Here is a 17,180-nt window from a genome sequence, read left to right on the forward strand (position 1 = left end):
TGATAGGGTGTGACGTGTCACACGCCACATTAGGCCCTGCCAGGGGATGTGTTTGACAGACCACAGGAACTTCACTCCGGCACAAAGCTTTGCCTCTGCTCATGTCAGACCTGTTTGGTAGCTCCAAGCTCATACGTGGGGTTTTAATTATAGAGTACTGAATTTCATTGGATTGTTTCTCTTGATTCCAGCTCGGTTTTTCTATCGTAGCATAACTCATAGCATTCGGACTGAACATTACTTCTGCATCCTATCAGTACAGACTTCCCTCTTAGATGGGGATCATCCCTATGTTCAATGGGTCCTATGTTCCCCACTTTGTATGTGACTGGGGAACATAGGACCCTTTTTTAAAAAAATAAATGTGTTAGGGTTAGGGTTAGGGACTCAGGGAGCATAGGACGCAGGGAACATAGGTACGCTCCCCTTAGATGTTAGTCAGAGAATCCCTGGAGATCTCCCAGCATTTGGTTATCACCTTGGTTATCCTGCACATCTGGATAGGACATAAAGTCCCAAATTCACATAACGATTTAAATGAAAAGCATGTATTCTATATAGAAAGTGGGTGTATTTTGCATTGATGCGCAATTGTCAGTTTCCAGCAGTGACTGTGGTCCCTTATTTATTCTATGAAATTAACTGAAACAATCTTTTGGTTGCATCTAAGTTGACAACAAGGACAAAACAAAGTTGTGACTCATCAATCCTACCTGTGTGCAACATGCTTTTAGTGGTGCATGTTAGTTTGTGTTTAAACTATTTTGAGTGAGGAATAATGGTGAAACTCTTTCAAACTTCACTAAATCGATCCCATCAATGTTCTGTGTGTCCACCATTCACCGCCTTCAAAACAGCACTTGTTCTTCTGGGTAAACCTTTTGCATGCTCTTTGGCAGGTCTGTTGTTCCAAAAATCTCAGGGATGTTAACACAGTTCTTCTGTGGTTTTAGTCTACGTCAGCTGCTTCTGTCTCTTTGTTTAATCCCAGACTAACTTGATGATGTTCAGATCAGGGCTCTGTTGGGGCTCCACCATCTGTTGTAGGACTCACTCACAGAAAATTCTGCTGTATGTTTGGGGCCATTGTCTCTCTGAGACAGGTAGCAAAACAAATAATTGCATGGAAGATTACCAACATCCTCAAGACAATCCACATGGAAAGAATCGAATCCCGAAAGCTATTAGTCATAGCAAGTTATCAAAAGGAAGAAAGTAACTTCCCATTAACTTACTGTGTGTTTTAAAGGATGTAGATATGTAGTTAATACAATACAACATCTCTAAGGACTCAAGAGATCAGTGAAACTTGTAAAATAAACAACCTCTTCTAACTGGTAGAACATGAGGCTTGAATTTTGAATATTTAACGATAGACAAGGATGTTTCCGTGGCTTTCATTCTGAATAGCACTGTACAATACAAATGGTTTCACAGTGGCATCTTCACTACACTGCATTTTTTCTGATAGAATTGAATGGTCAACATGAAATGCATCTCTCTGATAAACAAAAATGCAAACCCTGTTCGGAATTTCTTTGTTTGGCATCAGCAGTTATTAAACAAACTGGAACACGGCAGATTTGGAAAATTTCTGTGACAAGTTTGACTGGAAAACTAGAAATGTATATGTTGAACTGAAAATGATCCCAGTGCACAGGTAGGTCATGGACTGTTTTCACTCTTCAGTCATCCTCTGAAACTAGTAGAAAGGACTGAGCAAAGCATTCATTCATTTTTCTGTGGGTCAGGCTTGTTGTTCCAGTGCATCCCACAGATACGTCATCAGTTTGGGATCCAGTGAATTAGGAGGCTGGGTCAACACCTTGTGCTGTTCTTCATGTTTTTTAAGTGTAAACTGTTTTTGCGTGTGTGCTGCATCCTGCTCTCACCAAGGATTACTCACAATTTGTATACAAGAAACACATACAAGAAAATACTTTTTCTTTTGACCTGTTGCTTCTCTAAGTTCTTGAAAAAGAAAGGTGGTGCTACTCTTCAAAGTGAAAATTGTGGGACGTGAAATTCATGAGATTTATCTGGACGGACATCCCGTCACGTTTCTTTTGGCTGAACAGAAGCCGGCCGTGGTATGCGTCATTTTGTGAGGTAACGCCAGCGATTGCACATCACTTGCGCCTCTGTCTTGACCTCGCTGACCCCTGTCCTCAGTCCTATGGCCGCGTGTCTTACCTGTCACTGTGGAGCTCAGCGGAGGGAGAGCTCTGAGCTGAGGCGCCTGAGGAGGAGACAGGACAGTCTGGGCCAGGCCGCCGTGGCCCAGCCTGATCCGACTCACTCATCAGTGAGCACAGCTCCCAAACCTCTCTGACAGATCAGAATAGAAAGCATGCAGCACATCATAGCTGTGATTCACTACAGCCCCAAGTCCAAGCATGCACTGAAGGACCTCTTAATCATCCCGTGCGCATGTGTCTTTATGTGTATGTAGCTGAAGGAAGAGAGTGAGGCCGACAGGTAATGAATGAGCTTCTATGCACGGGACAGCACTGCTATAAAAGTTGCCTGTGTTTTTTGTGTGTGTCAGAAAGAGTAAAGAACAACTGAACGGGCCCTCAGAATGTCTCCCAGAGCACGCCACTGTACGTGTTTTTGCCTCATATTTGAGGGAGGGGGGGGGGTTTGTTCAATGTAGGTCAGTTTAAATATCTGTGTATTATTTCAGTGTGCAGTCAAGGGCATAACTACATGAGTGAAAATGTCATGCAACAGTAGGGATAATGCATGCAAAGCATGTGTGGAGGTCACTTGGTCACATTTGCATATAACAATGTGCCAAAAATAATCAAATAACCTTCACTTGTACACACACAAATGGGTTCTCGCCTGTACAAGTAATTACTCATTGTCAGAATAAAAGAAAGTCAGCCAGCTAATTCTTCATCAATCAATTAAAATAACAGCTGTTTAGGGTCATGAACTTTCGTTCAATCACCTGTTCCTCACCTTCCACCTCGCTTTCGGTTCCCAGCTGTTGAAGCCGAGGAGACTGAGCCAACATCCCGAGGAGTGAAGTGTTAAGCGTGTGCTGGCGTAATCTGACAGAACTTATTTAGAATGCAGGTCTTTACTAAAGCTGCGCCCTGAGCGGCTGCCCGGTCCTGTCTTTACACACACGCAGGAGCATTTGTGCACATTCCCATACAGTAACTTCGTGCATGCTTAAACACTGAGATGCAAACACACACACGCACGTGCATGCAAATATGACTAAATGCATGAACGCATGATTTGCACCTACAGCAGGTGCGCGCAGGTTCTCGTCCGCGAAGCACTGCCGGTCGGTGTGGGTTAAGATCCATGTGATTAGCTGCGGAGTGATGAAATACAGTGAGGGTGTTTTTCTCCGTTGTCATCTCTGCGTAAGAGCAGGAAAACAAATAACTCCATTTGATGTCGGCATAGTTTTTCATTTGTCAGCTATTATCAGAGTCCCACAGTCTAAACTCCGGCACAAAGAGGCCTAGGATAGAGCACAGAGGCCTTTGGGCAGGATATCCAGGAGGAAGTCATTAGAGGTGCTTCACTGGAGAACTGGCCCTTCCTCCCACTGGCTTCACATCATGGGCACAAGATCATCCAGAGTCAGCGTGCGTGACATCAAGGCAAACTAACATGTCCCACTCACCATGTGGAATTTCTCAGACATTTGGCATGAGTTATTCAGTCCTCTAAAATAACCTGCATAACCAACAGTTGTTTAATATTAGAATAGGATTTTCTTTTTCAGACTTTCTAAAGCATACACACACACACACTATTGAGGTTCAGTTTGTACTTCACATTTATAGAATACTAGGATTTCTGGATATTTTCTGCTCCCGGATTCTTTTTTTTTTTTTTTTTTACCCTGTCTTTCACTCCGCCTATTCCGTGCGCTGATTTGCATTTAGTTTTTGACCGAGGCAGTAATCTACAGTGACTCCCCCATAAGCCTCTGGCACATTGGGGAGATGTTATAAGCTGTGACAAAAGACAAGAAGCGCTGGAGCAAGCTGGAGGTAGCAGGGGACAGTCTACTGATTAGCTAAACTTGTCCTCTTTATCGTGACGTTGAATTCAGCTGTGGAGAGAATCCTTTTAATCACAGCAATGTTCCTTGATTGAAAATGCTGTAGCCTGTCTGGATTATTAAAGTACGACGCTCTTACGAACGATGATATGGCCACTGTTTTACAGAGAGGAATTCAGTAGAAATATTTGAGGTATACGGATTTCCTTAAATGATGTTACAGGTTTGGGAGCTGCTAAAAGAGGTGAAGTGGGATTCAAATTTTTAGATATTCCCACAGGAAGTGTGACAGGTTAACCTAATTGGGGTAGGGTTCGTAGGAATCTGACCTTTGCATCTGTGCCACCCTGTTTGCCTCCAAGCTCTGCGCCCTGATGCAACCACAATATGTGCCGTGTCACGAGAAGACGCTATGAAACAGCGAAATCTTCGTGAAGCCACACCTTCACGTGCCCCAGAGTGCACCCTACTAATCTCAGACCTCACTCAGCTGCACAGCATAAACGTACGCTTAATATGTAAGCAGCAGTGCGGCGCCAAGAGACGCGTTCATTCTTTAAAACGGGGACTCGGTAAACACATTCATTTCTGCAAGGTTCGTATTCAGAAAATGGAGCCCAATTAGCATATATGCAGAGAGGCTTTGCATGCTTGACATCCTCTCAGCCCCTCTGCTGGAAATAGCCACGCACACAACATCCTCTGATTACATTGATATGTAGATTCATGCATCTGCAAAGATTAGTTATTCATTAATGTATTTGCTTTGAATTCTCGGGTGAGTGTACCTCAGACAGAAGTCTGGGGCGAGACCGAGCGCATCTGAGGAAAAATGTCACAAGCGATCACACGAAATCCACGTCAAAACCGCGCAGGTCTGGTGACCCACGCCATCTTAAATCCAACAGGGCCCTGTGATTAAGAAAATCCTTTGGCGCTGGCGTGAAAAAAAAAAACAACAAAAAAACAGAGAAAGTATAAACATAATTATCAGCCTTTTCATCTTCGCGGCCGAATTAATTTTTCTCGCATTAAGTGGGCTACGAGGATTAATCACTGCAGCCCGTGTGAGGTTATAAGCTGCAGCCGTCCTGTCATCCTTTCATAAAAGCATCATGGATCACCAGTTTGCTTCTTCAGTGTCCTCTCTTGCAGCCACACTGCGAGCACTTTTCAACTTTAAAAATAGGCTCGCGTCAGAGGGTGCCAAGAAAATGCTAAACGCCAAACAATGTCCCCTTGCTCAGATCTGGACGCAAAAAAAAAAAAAAAATGGAGCGGATGAGCCCAGAGACGCTGTGGTGCTCGCGACAACAATCAGTGTCACACTAATTAACAGTATCTATATTAATCTATGTGTTGATGGGTACACCTAATGACAGGGGTCAGCTTGTGGTCAAGTTTATTCAAATACCCCTTAATCACCGAGTCGCTGGGCTTCGTGTCGTCTGAAAATGAAAATGAAATCCCTGTGCTTAATAAGACAGAAAATTAGAAAACTACCTTATTAATAGGGTTGGGCTTTGGTTAAAAATTTAGGCTGTTTGGTGCTGGCTCTGAAATCCGGACAGCCGGCTACAGAAAAACCACAGGACTGTCTAAATACTAACACGGCCGGCTGCCATCTTCTGGCGTCACACCTTGCACGAATTTGTGACTCAGTACGTCACTTTAATCTGGAGAGACAATACAGAAAGATTTCCTAATCAGGTCACACGTTTGATGGCTCACAGAATGTATCTCAACGCCGGGGTGGCCGCATCGGAGTGAGTGAGGATGAGGAAAAGAAGAAGAAGAAGAATGAAGTGGAGAAATAGGTCAGGCGCTTGAATTCCCTCCCTCCGGTAGAAAAACCCACATTTTGGACCATAAAAAAAAAAAAAAAAAAGCCTCCGATTATTATTGTGTTATTATATCATGAAATAAAGTTAAATCTGTCTCCAGTGACAGTCGTTGTCCCCTAATTGGGTTCTGCTAGATTGCTCCTTACTAATCAAGAGCTTCCTCCTTTGGCCCTCCCCTGCTGAAAATGATGATCTATGGCTCATGCGGACTCAAGACATCAGTTTGGGCTGTCTCTGCGGTGACTGGTTTTCATAGGTAATGATGCTAAATTACACAGCTGGGAATAAAGGAGGCTACCAAGTCATCCATCAGGGCCTCGTTCATATGAGCTGCCATTAGAGGCATTATTCCAACCCCAGTCTGCTCAAACACACAGCGTTCCCGTCCCTGACCTGTCTCCCTCTTTCTCCATCCCTCCCTCGTTCCCTCGCTCCCTCCCTCGCTCGCTTATACTCACACAGACACACACACACACAGTTTGCCACGAGCTACTAGAGGGGACATCTCATTCTTTTATCCGTGGCGAGTCATTGTGGTGGTGTCAGCTGGTGCCGTCTCTTTTATCACACTGGAAGCTAATGGAAACAGGGACTGCAGGAGGTGGGGGAGAAGATGCAGGCTCATGCACACACACACACACACACACACACACACACAAACACACACACGGAGCCGTAAGAGGCTGGGGAGATGGGGCGGGTGGGCACGCCAGGCCCCGGGGCAAGAGCTGTTTTGTGGTGATGTTTTTCTAGCTTGCTGAAGCCTCTCGATCAGCCTGTGTTTCTGACACTCACTAAACCACAAAGAAGGGCTTCACACACTTTTTTTTTTTGTATCATTATAATTAGTTTCTTTTTTTTTTTTTTTAACCCCAGCAGTATACTTAAGCCAGATGTCATCTTCAACCGGAACCTATAAGGATAGTGGCTAGATCAATTTTACCCACCTGGCCTTGTTCTGAAGTAAACCTAAAATAATAAATAAATAAAATAAAATCTAGCCACACAACGCTTGTAATTTCTCCACCTAATCCCTCCTCGTAAGATTTCTTGCTCTCGCATTTTCTATTGACTGGAAATACTCCACGGACTGGGTTTGTTTGCAGGAGAGGGGGAGCCAATTACTGCAGGAGGATTCAGCGCAACACACATCTTTTGATAGGATAGTTGACCTAATTTCCCGGTAACACTGTTGCCAGAAACACTGCTCCTTTAAACACACATGCTGTAAGGGACATATGCCAAGCGCATATTGTATTTATATTTTCTATAACTCTTTATTTTTTCAGTCTTTTTTTTTCTGTTTGTATAACATAACAATCGTGCTTTATCATGTGACACCATTTAGATACATATCATGTCTATATAATGTTTTACATTAGGCAGTGAGACAGTTAAAAATATACAAAACAATATTGTTTTACTAGACATAGTTTCTATTTTTAATATAATCATCAGCATCTTCATTGTCATCATCATATTTCTGTAAGATATGTGCTTTAGCTTCTGTGATCAAAATATTATTGCAGAAAACAGCAACTCCATTTTTTCAACATTTAGACAATAACTTCCAATGTATTACAGACATTCACAGTTACATGTTTCACACAGTACGGTTTTACAACAAGGTTCCAGAGAAAACTGTGGTAGAGTAACTTTATACAAAATTCACAGGACATGAACTGTAGCCATTTCACATTTTCGCTCAGTTGCTTTGCTTTTCAAAGTAAACATGTTCTGTTCAACCAGATGCCGTTCGCGGTAGCTGCCATAGAAGCAAACTAACATTGTCCTAACACGCCATGGCCAAAGTCTGGGGAAATTAAAGCTTTGTGCTTTTTCACTAGTAAAAGCAAAGACAACACAAACAAAAAAGAGAAACAGACCACTTTGCTGACTGGCCTGCACTTGTAACACCAACATATGTATTGCTGAATACATATTGATCAAAGTATAATTGATCAGGACACATAAAGAAAAGAACGCGACTGTACTTAAACACAGAGTTGGTCCAGGTTCTTGTGCGAGCATACAAAGTGATATCTTGTAGTTTTGCCCAGTCGTGTAAACAGACTATGGCTTAGATGAAATTGGTGTGTTGGCTTAAGGCCGTCTCTGTTCTTCTTCTTCTTCTTCTTCTTTTTTTTTTATTTGTCAGGAGACATCTCAAATTTTTTTTTCACTGATGTTCCTGAGGAAAAGCATGCAAAACGTAAACAGGATTGACTGTCAGCATTAAGGGATAGTCGATGTTTGTAAATCACTTTTCTAACCCTGTGCTTCTTCTTCTTCTTCATTTTTTTTTTTTTTTTCGCGGCTGTACTTTTTCGTACCCTGTGCTTTGCCAACTGAATACTAGACTGGCATAGTTTTTGCTTTTGTCTGCCTATTGATTTTGGTCCTCCATCACGACACATACAGTATAAAACATCCTAAAAATAAGTCTAAAAATGTTTTGATCACATAAAAGTTTTCTCTCTCTCTTTTTTTTGTTCTTTTTTTACTGGAAAAAGAAAAAAAACGTAGGGAAAAAAGTAACAGTCTCTCTCACACACAAAATCTTTTGCGACACACAACACAGGATTTCTCCCGAGCTCCTTAAACATGAACATCTTATTGGCATTGTGCTTACTCAGAGCCCCCCCTCCCCCTTCCCCCCCGTTCGTCTCGTGGCCTGTAGGTTACCTCACGGAGAGCAACGTTTGGAAAAGAGACAACTGTGTGAGGTTTAGTAAACATCCACAAAATAAATTGACGCCATCCGTTGCACTCTTCAACGATGTCAATTTAGTTCACTACTTCATCTACTATATTCACACGGTATTTACTTGATTCATGAAGATATTCAACAAATCTCTAATCTATATCTCTAAGGTTTTTTTTTCTTTTCTCACAGTATTACACAGCATGTTTACATTTTTTTTTCTTTAAATTCAGAATTACGGTTTGTATTTGTGAACACTAACAGTCTTTGATACTTTGTACTCATAACGCAAACCAACAATAAGACATTGTTGGCTTTTTTTTCTTTCTTTTTTTTTTTTACAAATGCAGAAAAATTAAACATGGTTCGAAAATCTGTTTTGATCACATATTGCCCCTGGAGGTAGGTGAATCAATTAAAATCTTGGAAGTCCTTTGTAATGTTCTCTTTTTTCTACATGCTCCATGAGGGTTTCTTTGTTGTCTACACGTTGGCCTCGGCGTTGGTCAGGTTAGAGGTCGGGCTCGTCGGGTTCGGGGGATTAACGGGCTCTGTCGGACTTGCTGGGTTGGGCGGGGGGCTGGTGGGGCTTACAGTTGTGGTGATGGGGTTAGCCGGGCTGGCCGTGGTGGTGGTGGTGGTGGCGGCGGCGGCGGTGGTGGCGACAGTGCTTGTTGGACTTGTTGCCGGGTTGACCGGACTAGTGGCAGTGGCCGGGTTTGCCGGCGGGGAAGCTGGGTTGGCGGGAGTCACGGGGCTGGTGGAGTTGACGGGAGCCGGATTGGTGGGACTCGCCGGGTTTGCGGGAGCCGGGCTGGTGGGGCTGGCGAGGTTCACCGGATTGGCAGGGCTGGAAAGGTTAGCGGTGTTGGTTTCCGCCTGCTGTTCGGGTCCGTTCTCCATAGGTCGCCGGACAACTGCGGGAGGCTGAAGCATTATCCGAAGTCGCTGGGAGAGAAAGGGAACGTGAGGTTAGAGGCGGCAACCGAGAAACCAACAGCAGATTATTTCCTTCTTACCTCTTTGTAAGTTCCCTTGAGCCCGAGAAACATATAGATCATGTATCCTGGTATGAGCACCATAGAGGACAGCGCCATGAGCCATCCTACTCCCTGACCCCAGCCTGGGAACACATAGTCTCCCATTTTCAGAGGAACCATTTGTACGGCGCTGAACAAGAACACCCCCTGTGGGAGACATGAGACGCTTTATGCATCGTGACACCACTGACTTCAGGCGGCGCTGCCTCAACCTGACATGGCCGCGGGCAGGTAATATTGACTTTATTTATCGTTTCATTTCTCATGTCGTGACATTCGGTGTACTGTTGCATTAGTTCAGAGCACTCACAGCGACGATGAGAGGGGTGAACACGACCCAGCACAACTTCCACCATAAACAGGGTTTGTAGCCAATCATCTCCTGGATGTTGTCGTAGAACTTGTTCACACCTGCGAGACAAATGAATCTATGATCAAAATATTCATATCCAATTTATTTCAATTTGCTGCTGGTCTGCCATGCATGATGATGAGGACGGTGAGGCGGAACACATGAGTGCTCGTGACCTTGGGGCTGAACAGCGTTTGAAGCTGCGGAAATATCTCTGGATGGGCGGGACCTTTTCTAACCTTCAAATTCAGCCCCGACTTTTTCACGTGTGTGATGTTTGACCCGGGTCGTGGGTGAAATGGTTTGGGGGAAATGCACATTTTAATGACAAGTTTGTTCTTTTTGCACGAAAACGTTGATGATACACACCGTAGCACCAGGATATGGAGATGCATTCAAAGAAGACCAAGAACAGTAGACACATCCCACTGGCAGAGTAGTAGTCAAACAGTTTAAACACATAGATTCCACCCTGGTTACAGAAGAATGGATAAGAGTTATAAAGGCCTTTATGCGCAGGTATTCTCTAATATTGTAATTATTAACAAATCAAAGTCTAAACTGCATCCTTTACACAGATGCATTGAGTTTTCTTGTACGTTTCATTACATTCTCCATTGTCTTTTACTCATTTGTTCAGTCTTGTGCCATGAATAGTCAGTGGTAATGTGAGAGAGCTGCCCTGCTGTACCTGTGTGATGTTTGAAAGTCCGATCACATAAGACACCAGACAGACAGCAGCGATGAAGATCTCTCGTCTACCCCTAAGAGCTCTGGGAAACTCATCCACCAGAGCAGTGATGAATCCTTCAACAGTGCAGAACTGAAGGACAGAATCATAGAAACAACATTATTGAGAGTGAATGAATATTTTCACCTTTTCTGCTCTATTGTGAGAACCGTGTTTTGATTGTGTTACGCAACGATTCTGTAGAGGCCTGTGTATGTTGTGCAAAATGTACTCTTCCAGAGGAGCTCCATTTTACCGGTTAGACTAACTGATGATGACAAATGAAAAGGAACTGCGTTGTGCAGCAAACCATGGGACAAAAACACTAACCTAATCTTCTGAATGACCAAGCATCCACTTCGTGGAGGCCATTTTGGTAATAGTCCTGATTTGCAAGAGTGCCATTGCTATGACATTTAGAATTGGGTTATAATTTATGTCTTTTGCTTTAAAGTGCTGGTGGTCGCGGCCAGTGTATAGCTGCATGTATGTTTCTCTAACCGCAGCAGCTCGTTCCAAGTATCATACACAAAATAAAGACACACAGACAGTGGGGACCTACGGCCAAATGGAGGTGATAAAGTTGCATTAAAAATATCTGACAGCTGATGTCAAAGCCCAGCTATATCTGTCCACAAGAAGCAAATTGCATGCTTATCATGCAGGGAGCAGGGGTGAGCTGCATGATATGTACCTGCATTTAAATATTTAGGTCAGCCCATGAGCAGATCATCTCCAAGCCCCTTACCTGGCTGTCTATCCCCAGCATGAGCAGCATGGAGAAGAACAGAATGGCCCAGAGAGGAGACACAGGCAACTGGGTTACCGCCTCCGGGTAGGCCAGAAAAGCTAAGCCAGGACCTGGATAGTAAACAGGGGAAATCACATTGAATCAGGGTTATTCCCACAACATAACCACAAACACATGCATTCACACTGAGATGCTGACAACGGCGTTTAGCAGCTGATATCGGTGACATTGCACATTTTGTGCAAAGATGAAACCATTACAGAGGAAGGCGATCTGCCGTTACCTGAAGCTGCTACGTCGGCGATGTCTTTCTTTGTCACGTGTGCCATGAAGCCGACAATGGAGAAGATTACAAAGCCAGCAAACATGCTGGTGCACGAGTTGATGCAACACACAATGATAGAATCTCTGGGGAGAGGAAAAGAATGATAGTGCCGTTGTCAAAATTTTTATTTTATTTATTTTTTTATTTATTTTTATCTTTGCTGCTTCATTAACCTTCAGTAGACATGTCGTGAGTTTGCACCACTGCTTCCGACTTCACAGATCATTAAAACCAGAAAATTTAAACACATCTTGATTAGGAAATCTCACCAAATAATGCATAGATGCAGGATAGATGGGGACGATTTGAAAGCAGCCCACAAAATGACTGCAACTGTTTTTACGTAACTGATTGTTGATGTGACCCAGAACTGTGGGGCTGCTGGAGAAAACAGCCTTTTCTTTCCTCCAGCACATACTCCATCGGAAAGAAACAACCTTCTCCTTGGATTTTTATTATATTCACGTCAGGCACTCACAGAAATAAGACCTTTTAATGGCCCTCACCAAGTTACCTTCAACGAGATGTTAGGGAATATAATATGGTAAAATGGCAGCAATTTAATTATTGCGATCTTCTGCTGTTACAATCCAATATATTATACGCAGCAGCCCTCATAGGATGCATCGTGTGCAGGAATCACCACCCAGTCTTACCTGTAAACATTGTTATTGAACGGGTTGTAGCTGCCTAGAGCTATAAGTGACCCCAGTCCCAATCCATAGGAAAAAAAGATCTGGGTAGCTGCATCCAGCCATACCTTAAAATGAAACACAAGTATTTAGCTGCAGGAGACCGAGTTGTGCTCAGTCAGGCATGCAGCACACAGGAATGAATCATATAATAATATGCCATTACCTCAGATTCTTTGAGCTTTTCAAAGTCGGGGGTTATATAGAACAGAATTCCCTCCCTCGCTCCAGGAAGAGTCACCCCACGGATGAAGAGGATAAACAGCATGAAGTATGGATATGTCGCTGAGAAGTAAACGACCTATAAAATGCAAGACAGTTACCAGCAGGGTTGCATCATAAAGACATGTATGATCCATAGAAATCTGACGTTGGGAAACATATTTCCATGTGGTTTGTAGCAAACGCAAGAAAAAAAAAAGAAGTGCTCAGCACTGAAATCACAGCGGGTTCACTTTAAATCAGCTCTGCCTGCATCTCTGTGCATTTATAACACAGTACGTTCAGTTCCTGAGCAAAATGTGGAGTGGTGGTGGGGGTGGGGGTGGGGGTTTCTTTGTGACCAAAACAAATTTTATTTTCCACGGTCATGTGATGAACTAGACTTTGGAAATGTGGCACCACAAGGGAGAGAAACCGTTCCAACTGAAAGGAGAGGACCGAACCAGATTGTAGCATGTGGCTATTTGTTGCTCCTCCTATCATGAATCCACACTCAGTGTAGACAATTTGTCAGGAGATTTGGAATTAGAGGAGCCTCCATGCGGCAGTAAAGGATTAGTGAACATGAGTTTTTTGGTTTCTCCTCTCTTACTTTAAAATCAATCCGGACAATGCTGACTACAATCTGAATGATTGATGAGGTGATATTAGACTGATTAATATTGCATAGCTCCCACTCGCTCCTCCTTATTGAGAACCAGAATAGCATAAGAGCTCTTTGGTAATCAAATCTGGCAAACACCTTACCTTTCCTGTCCAGGCAACGCCTTTCCAGATACAGAAGTACACAAGGACCCAGGCAATGGCCAGTGTTATTGCCAGTGGCACTCGAATCTGGCCTGGTTTTTCCAATCCATCAGTCATTTCATGCATGTTGCGCCTATAAGTCGAGGAAAGCCACAATAAGACTATTATACACACAAGGGAAGTAACCATGCAGTAGAGGAGGCTGCCTTTTATATAGCTCAGGGATGCGTTCAGGATAGTTTAAAGCACTGCTGTTGTGAAGAGGAAGAGAAGGTGGTCAATATCTTACTCCCAAAACTCCAACACTGAACTGGTGAGATTGGTGGTGTCGGCAATGGAGTAGTTTGTATAACATTTCTCTGTGTTCCATGGATTGTTACACGAGCTCCACGGAAGGTCCTGCAAAACAAAAACAAACGTTGTTGTCTTTCCTCCTTTATAGATTTCTTATAGCTACCACCGGCTCCACTCCTTGTGAACAACCTTGATCCTATGCAGGTTTGAGTTTTTAATGAAGCACACTATATCATACTTACAGTGGTGAAGGAGTTGTACAGGTAGTAAATGGCCCAAGAAATGATAACAATGTAGTAGATGTTAAGCCAGAAGGATAGAACAGCTGCTGCAAGGCCCACACCTAACACAGAAAAAATGAATTAGGGACTGTAGTAAAATGCGGCCTCCATAAATCCTGATGATGAAAACATCAGATATCACATTTTTTTTTTTCCATTGTCTTCACATAGGTCTGATATAAAGACACGTTTACTCTGAAATATTTTGTATATATACCTTTAAACATAGGAGCCAGTTTCCACACACCAAGCCCTCCAATTGAGGTGTACTGACCAAGGGAGCATTCCAGTAGGAACAAGGGGACCCCAGCAAATATGAGGGTCAAAAAATATGGAATCAAGAAGGCCCCTGGGTGGACAGAAGTAGATCAAGTTATGCATTTGAAAAAAAGAAAAAAAAGACCAATCCTAGACTCAAACTGCTCTGACGCATTGCTTTAAACCCCGCAGCACAACGCCAATTAATTAAGACTGCAAATTCAGGTGATCTTAATTCTTTTCATCTTCTCGACACGGTCGGTTAAGCTCGACTATGTGCATCATCGATCTGAACGGGCCGTGTCGTTTGCATAAATAAACTGTGAAATGTTTACCTCCGCCGTTTTTTCCACAGAGATAGGGAAATCTCCACACGTTCCCCAGTCCAATTGCATAACCCACACACGACAGGAGAAAATCAAATTTCCCCCCCCATGTTTCTCTATCAGGCAAGTCCTTTTTCTTCTTTTCGGGTTTCACGTCCAGTGTCTTGGGTTTGTCATTATTAGTGGCCACCTCGTTTAGTTCTGTGACTTGTCCATCCGTTTTGGTGCCGTTCGTCGCCATGTCTCTGGATTTGGCAGAGGTCCTGGCAGTCGGACGGGAGGCTTCAGCACCAGTCCACGTAGACAGCAGCTTCGCGGTTTTTGCACCTAACCTTTGGAGCGAATGTCTGGAGAAGAATGCCTGTGCACACACGGCTCGTCAGTCGCCGTTAACCTGGAATAGTGGATAGAGTAAATGGCTGTTGTTGTTGTTTTCAGCGGGCGCAGAAAATGCATGAAACAGACATGTACACATTAGGCACAGCAATCATTTAGTCCCTGGCAAGTGCGATAAAACATTCAAATTCAAATTTACGTTATTTAACTTTGAAATATGCATTTTAAAAACGCAGACAGACGCATCTACCGATGATTTGGCACCGTGACATTTTTATTTATTTTTTCATTCATATCAGACTCAACAAACACCGAAAACCATCGATGGCAGAGTCATGCTGACTTGCCTCCACAACTAAAACACAAACGACAGATTGCACGTAAATTAACAGCAGTCACAATCAGGCGCGGACAGCAGACACGGTAGCCTAAACACAGCCTGCAAATAAATATGTCAAAAAGGAAAACGGAAACTGACACCACTGATAGAGACGAAAAGGGAAAACTTTGCAGGAATTAATTGCAGGATCCAAAACGTGCACTTCAAGCGCAAGACGCACCGTGGCAATAGCAAATAGCCTATGAGAATTAAGCATAATGAAGTCCGCCTATTACCACCTACAGAACCTCCTAAGTCTCACCCTCATATGGAATCGAAAGCAGCGGGGATGCAGAGAGGTCTCAAACAAACTGGAACACAAAACGCACAGTGGAGACAAAGGGATGTCCAATGCGTAAAAGCTTTACGCACCAGGCTGCACAAACAGCTACCTTCTCCCGTCCGATTAACTGAGGACCATACGCGTTAATATACGCACGAGAATGCGTCTCCACGTTTGACACGTCCAACAGACCGACAAACAGCAATCAATTCTGCGTTCAACTGAGTATAACACGTAGGTTCGGAAAACATCGTGCAATCATTACATTGACCCCAGCAACATATTTTTAGCCGCGCTCTCATTTCACTCACTCTCACCATCACCGCAATGAAAAAAAAAAATATATATATATATATATATATATGAATCACCCGTTTACCCGACTCGTTTGTTTTGGGGTTTAAACACGTACACGCGCACAGACAGACGCAAGAATTCAGCATCCAGTTTACTCACAATGAATCTGTGATTTGTGCCGCCGAGGGTACACTGCCTGCCACGAATCTCGAAACGAGGTATCCGTAGATTCCTCTTGTGGGTGAAGTTGTAAACTCCCAGTATTTCTTGAAACATAAAGAGGTTTTACTTCCATTAAAAGACTTAAAGGGACCATGCAGCGTCAGAGGTGCCCAAGCAGGAGCTGTCCAGCGGGGAGCAGTGCTGAAGACCAGGAGGAGGAAGAGGAGGAGGAGGAGGAGGAAGAGGAGGAGGTGGCTGAATCAACACGGGCAGCAGCCGCTTCGCCTTGTGCGACTGTCTAACATCAACAACCAGAGACTCAACTCCCATCTACACAGCCTCAATGTCATCTCAAAGTCGCCCCCCCTCACTCCTCCTTCTCCACATCCTCATCTATAGGCTGGACTGACATCGCACTTGCAACGTCTGATTTTTTTTTATATATATATATGTAGGCTATATTTTTTAAATTGTTATGCTCAATGCATTTGAATCGATATTAATAATGAAGTGTTCACATTTTCGCCATCAGCTCCTTAAAAATAAGTTTACCAAACCCCAAAAACTGACTAAAATGCAGGCATGTCTTTCAACTTGGATTCCCACTTCAAGGTGATTGATATTGTTCATTTTTTTCAAGTCTTTACTTACATTACGTTATTTAGCGTTGTGAAATGGAATTTTAGGATCTCTGCGCAGCAATACAAGATGTGACCCCCTCCCCTCTCTCTCTCTCACACACACACACACACACAAAAACACACACACACTCGCTGGAAAAAACACCCCTCCTCCCCCCATTAATAAAATGTATGAACGAGGTGCAAAATGGAAACATATGGGGGGTAATATAAGCAGCATTATCAGGTCCAAACGCGTGCATTTGGCGGTAAGGCCAGTCAGAGGCTGTCTGCAAATCTGGCAAATTGTGATAAAGGGAGCCCGTCAATAAAGGGAGGGAACACTGGCTGGTTGTCTAACTCTGCCTGTAATCGTCCAAAGCCCCGACGTCTTCGACAATTGAGGGGGTGATGTGAGAAGAATAAACTCGTGGACTGTAAGCTCGCGATTTTTAAAAATAGCAAGAGAAAAAAATAACATCAGGGGAAAAAAAATGTTTAAAA

The 17,180-nt window shown here is 43.5% G+C and overlaps 1 protein-coding gene across 3 annotated transcripts; it reads right to left on the reverse strand.

Annotated features, from left to right (window-relative positions):
* Positions 1-7,127: 7,127 nt before the first annotated feature.
* On the reverse strand, positions 7,128-16,400 carry slc6a1a (solute carrier family 6 member 1a). Of its 3 annotated transcripts, none has more exons than XM_047590187.1 (15): positions 16,054-16,400; positions 14,609-14,993; positions 14,233-14,364; positions 13,977-14,077; positions 13,730-13,839; positions 13,441-13,573; positions 12,638-12,772; positions 12,436-12,539; positions 11,738-11,862; positions 11,452-11,564; positions 10,665-10,796; positions 10,343-10,445; positions 9,932-10,032; positions 9,601-9,768; positions 7,128-9,529 (listed from the first exon to the last, which is right to left on the reverse strand). In XM_047590187.1, the coding sequence occupies exons 2-15, from the start codon at positions 14,838-14,840 to the stop codon at positions 9,065-9,067; spliced, it is 2,154 nt and encodes a 717-aa protein (XP_047446143.1). In that variant the 5' UTR covers positions 14,841-14,993; positions 16,054-16,400; the 3' UTR covers positions 7,128-9,064. The 3 variants fall into 3 exon arrangements, with proteins under 3 accessions (XP_047446143.1, XP_047446157.1, XP_047446150.1); XM_047590201.1 differs by lacking the exon at positions 16,054-16,400 and adding an exon at positions 15,687-15,861; XM_047590194.1 differs by lacking the exon at positions 16,054-16,400 and adding an exon at positions 15,577-15,704.
* Positions 16,401-17,180: the final 780 nt, after the last annotated feature.

This window comes from Mugil cephalus, chromosome 1 (genome assembly GCF_022458985.1).
Source record: "Mugil cephalus isolate CIBA_MC_2020 chromosome 1, CIBA_Mcephalus_1.1, whole genome shotgun sequence".
NCBI lineage: Eukaryota > Metazoa > Chordata > Actinopteri > Mugiliformes > Mugilidae > Mugil > Mugil cephalus.

Coding starts and splice junctions, on each gene's coding strand:
- slc6a1a (XM_047590187.1), bottom strand. CDS start 14,840: ATGGCGACGAACGGCACCAAAACGGATGGACAAGTCACAGAACTAAAC. Junction 14,078..14,232: donor ACTGGCTCCTATGTTTAAAG/GTATATATACAA, acceptor TTTCTGTGTTAG/GTGTGGGCCTTGCAGCAGCT. Junction 12,540..12,637: donor AAAAGCTCAAAGAATCTGAG/GTAATGGCATAT, acceptor TTTCATTTTAAG/GTATGGCTGGATGCAGCTAC.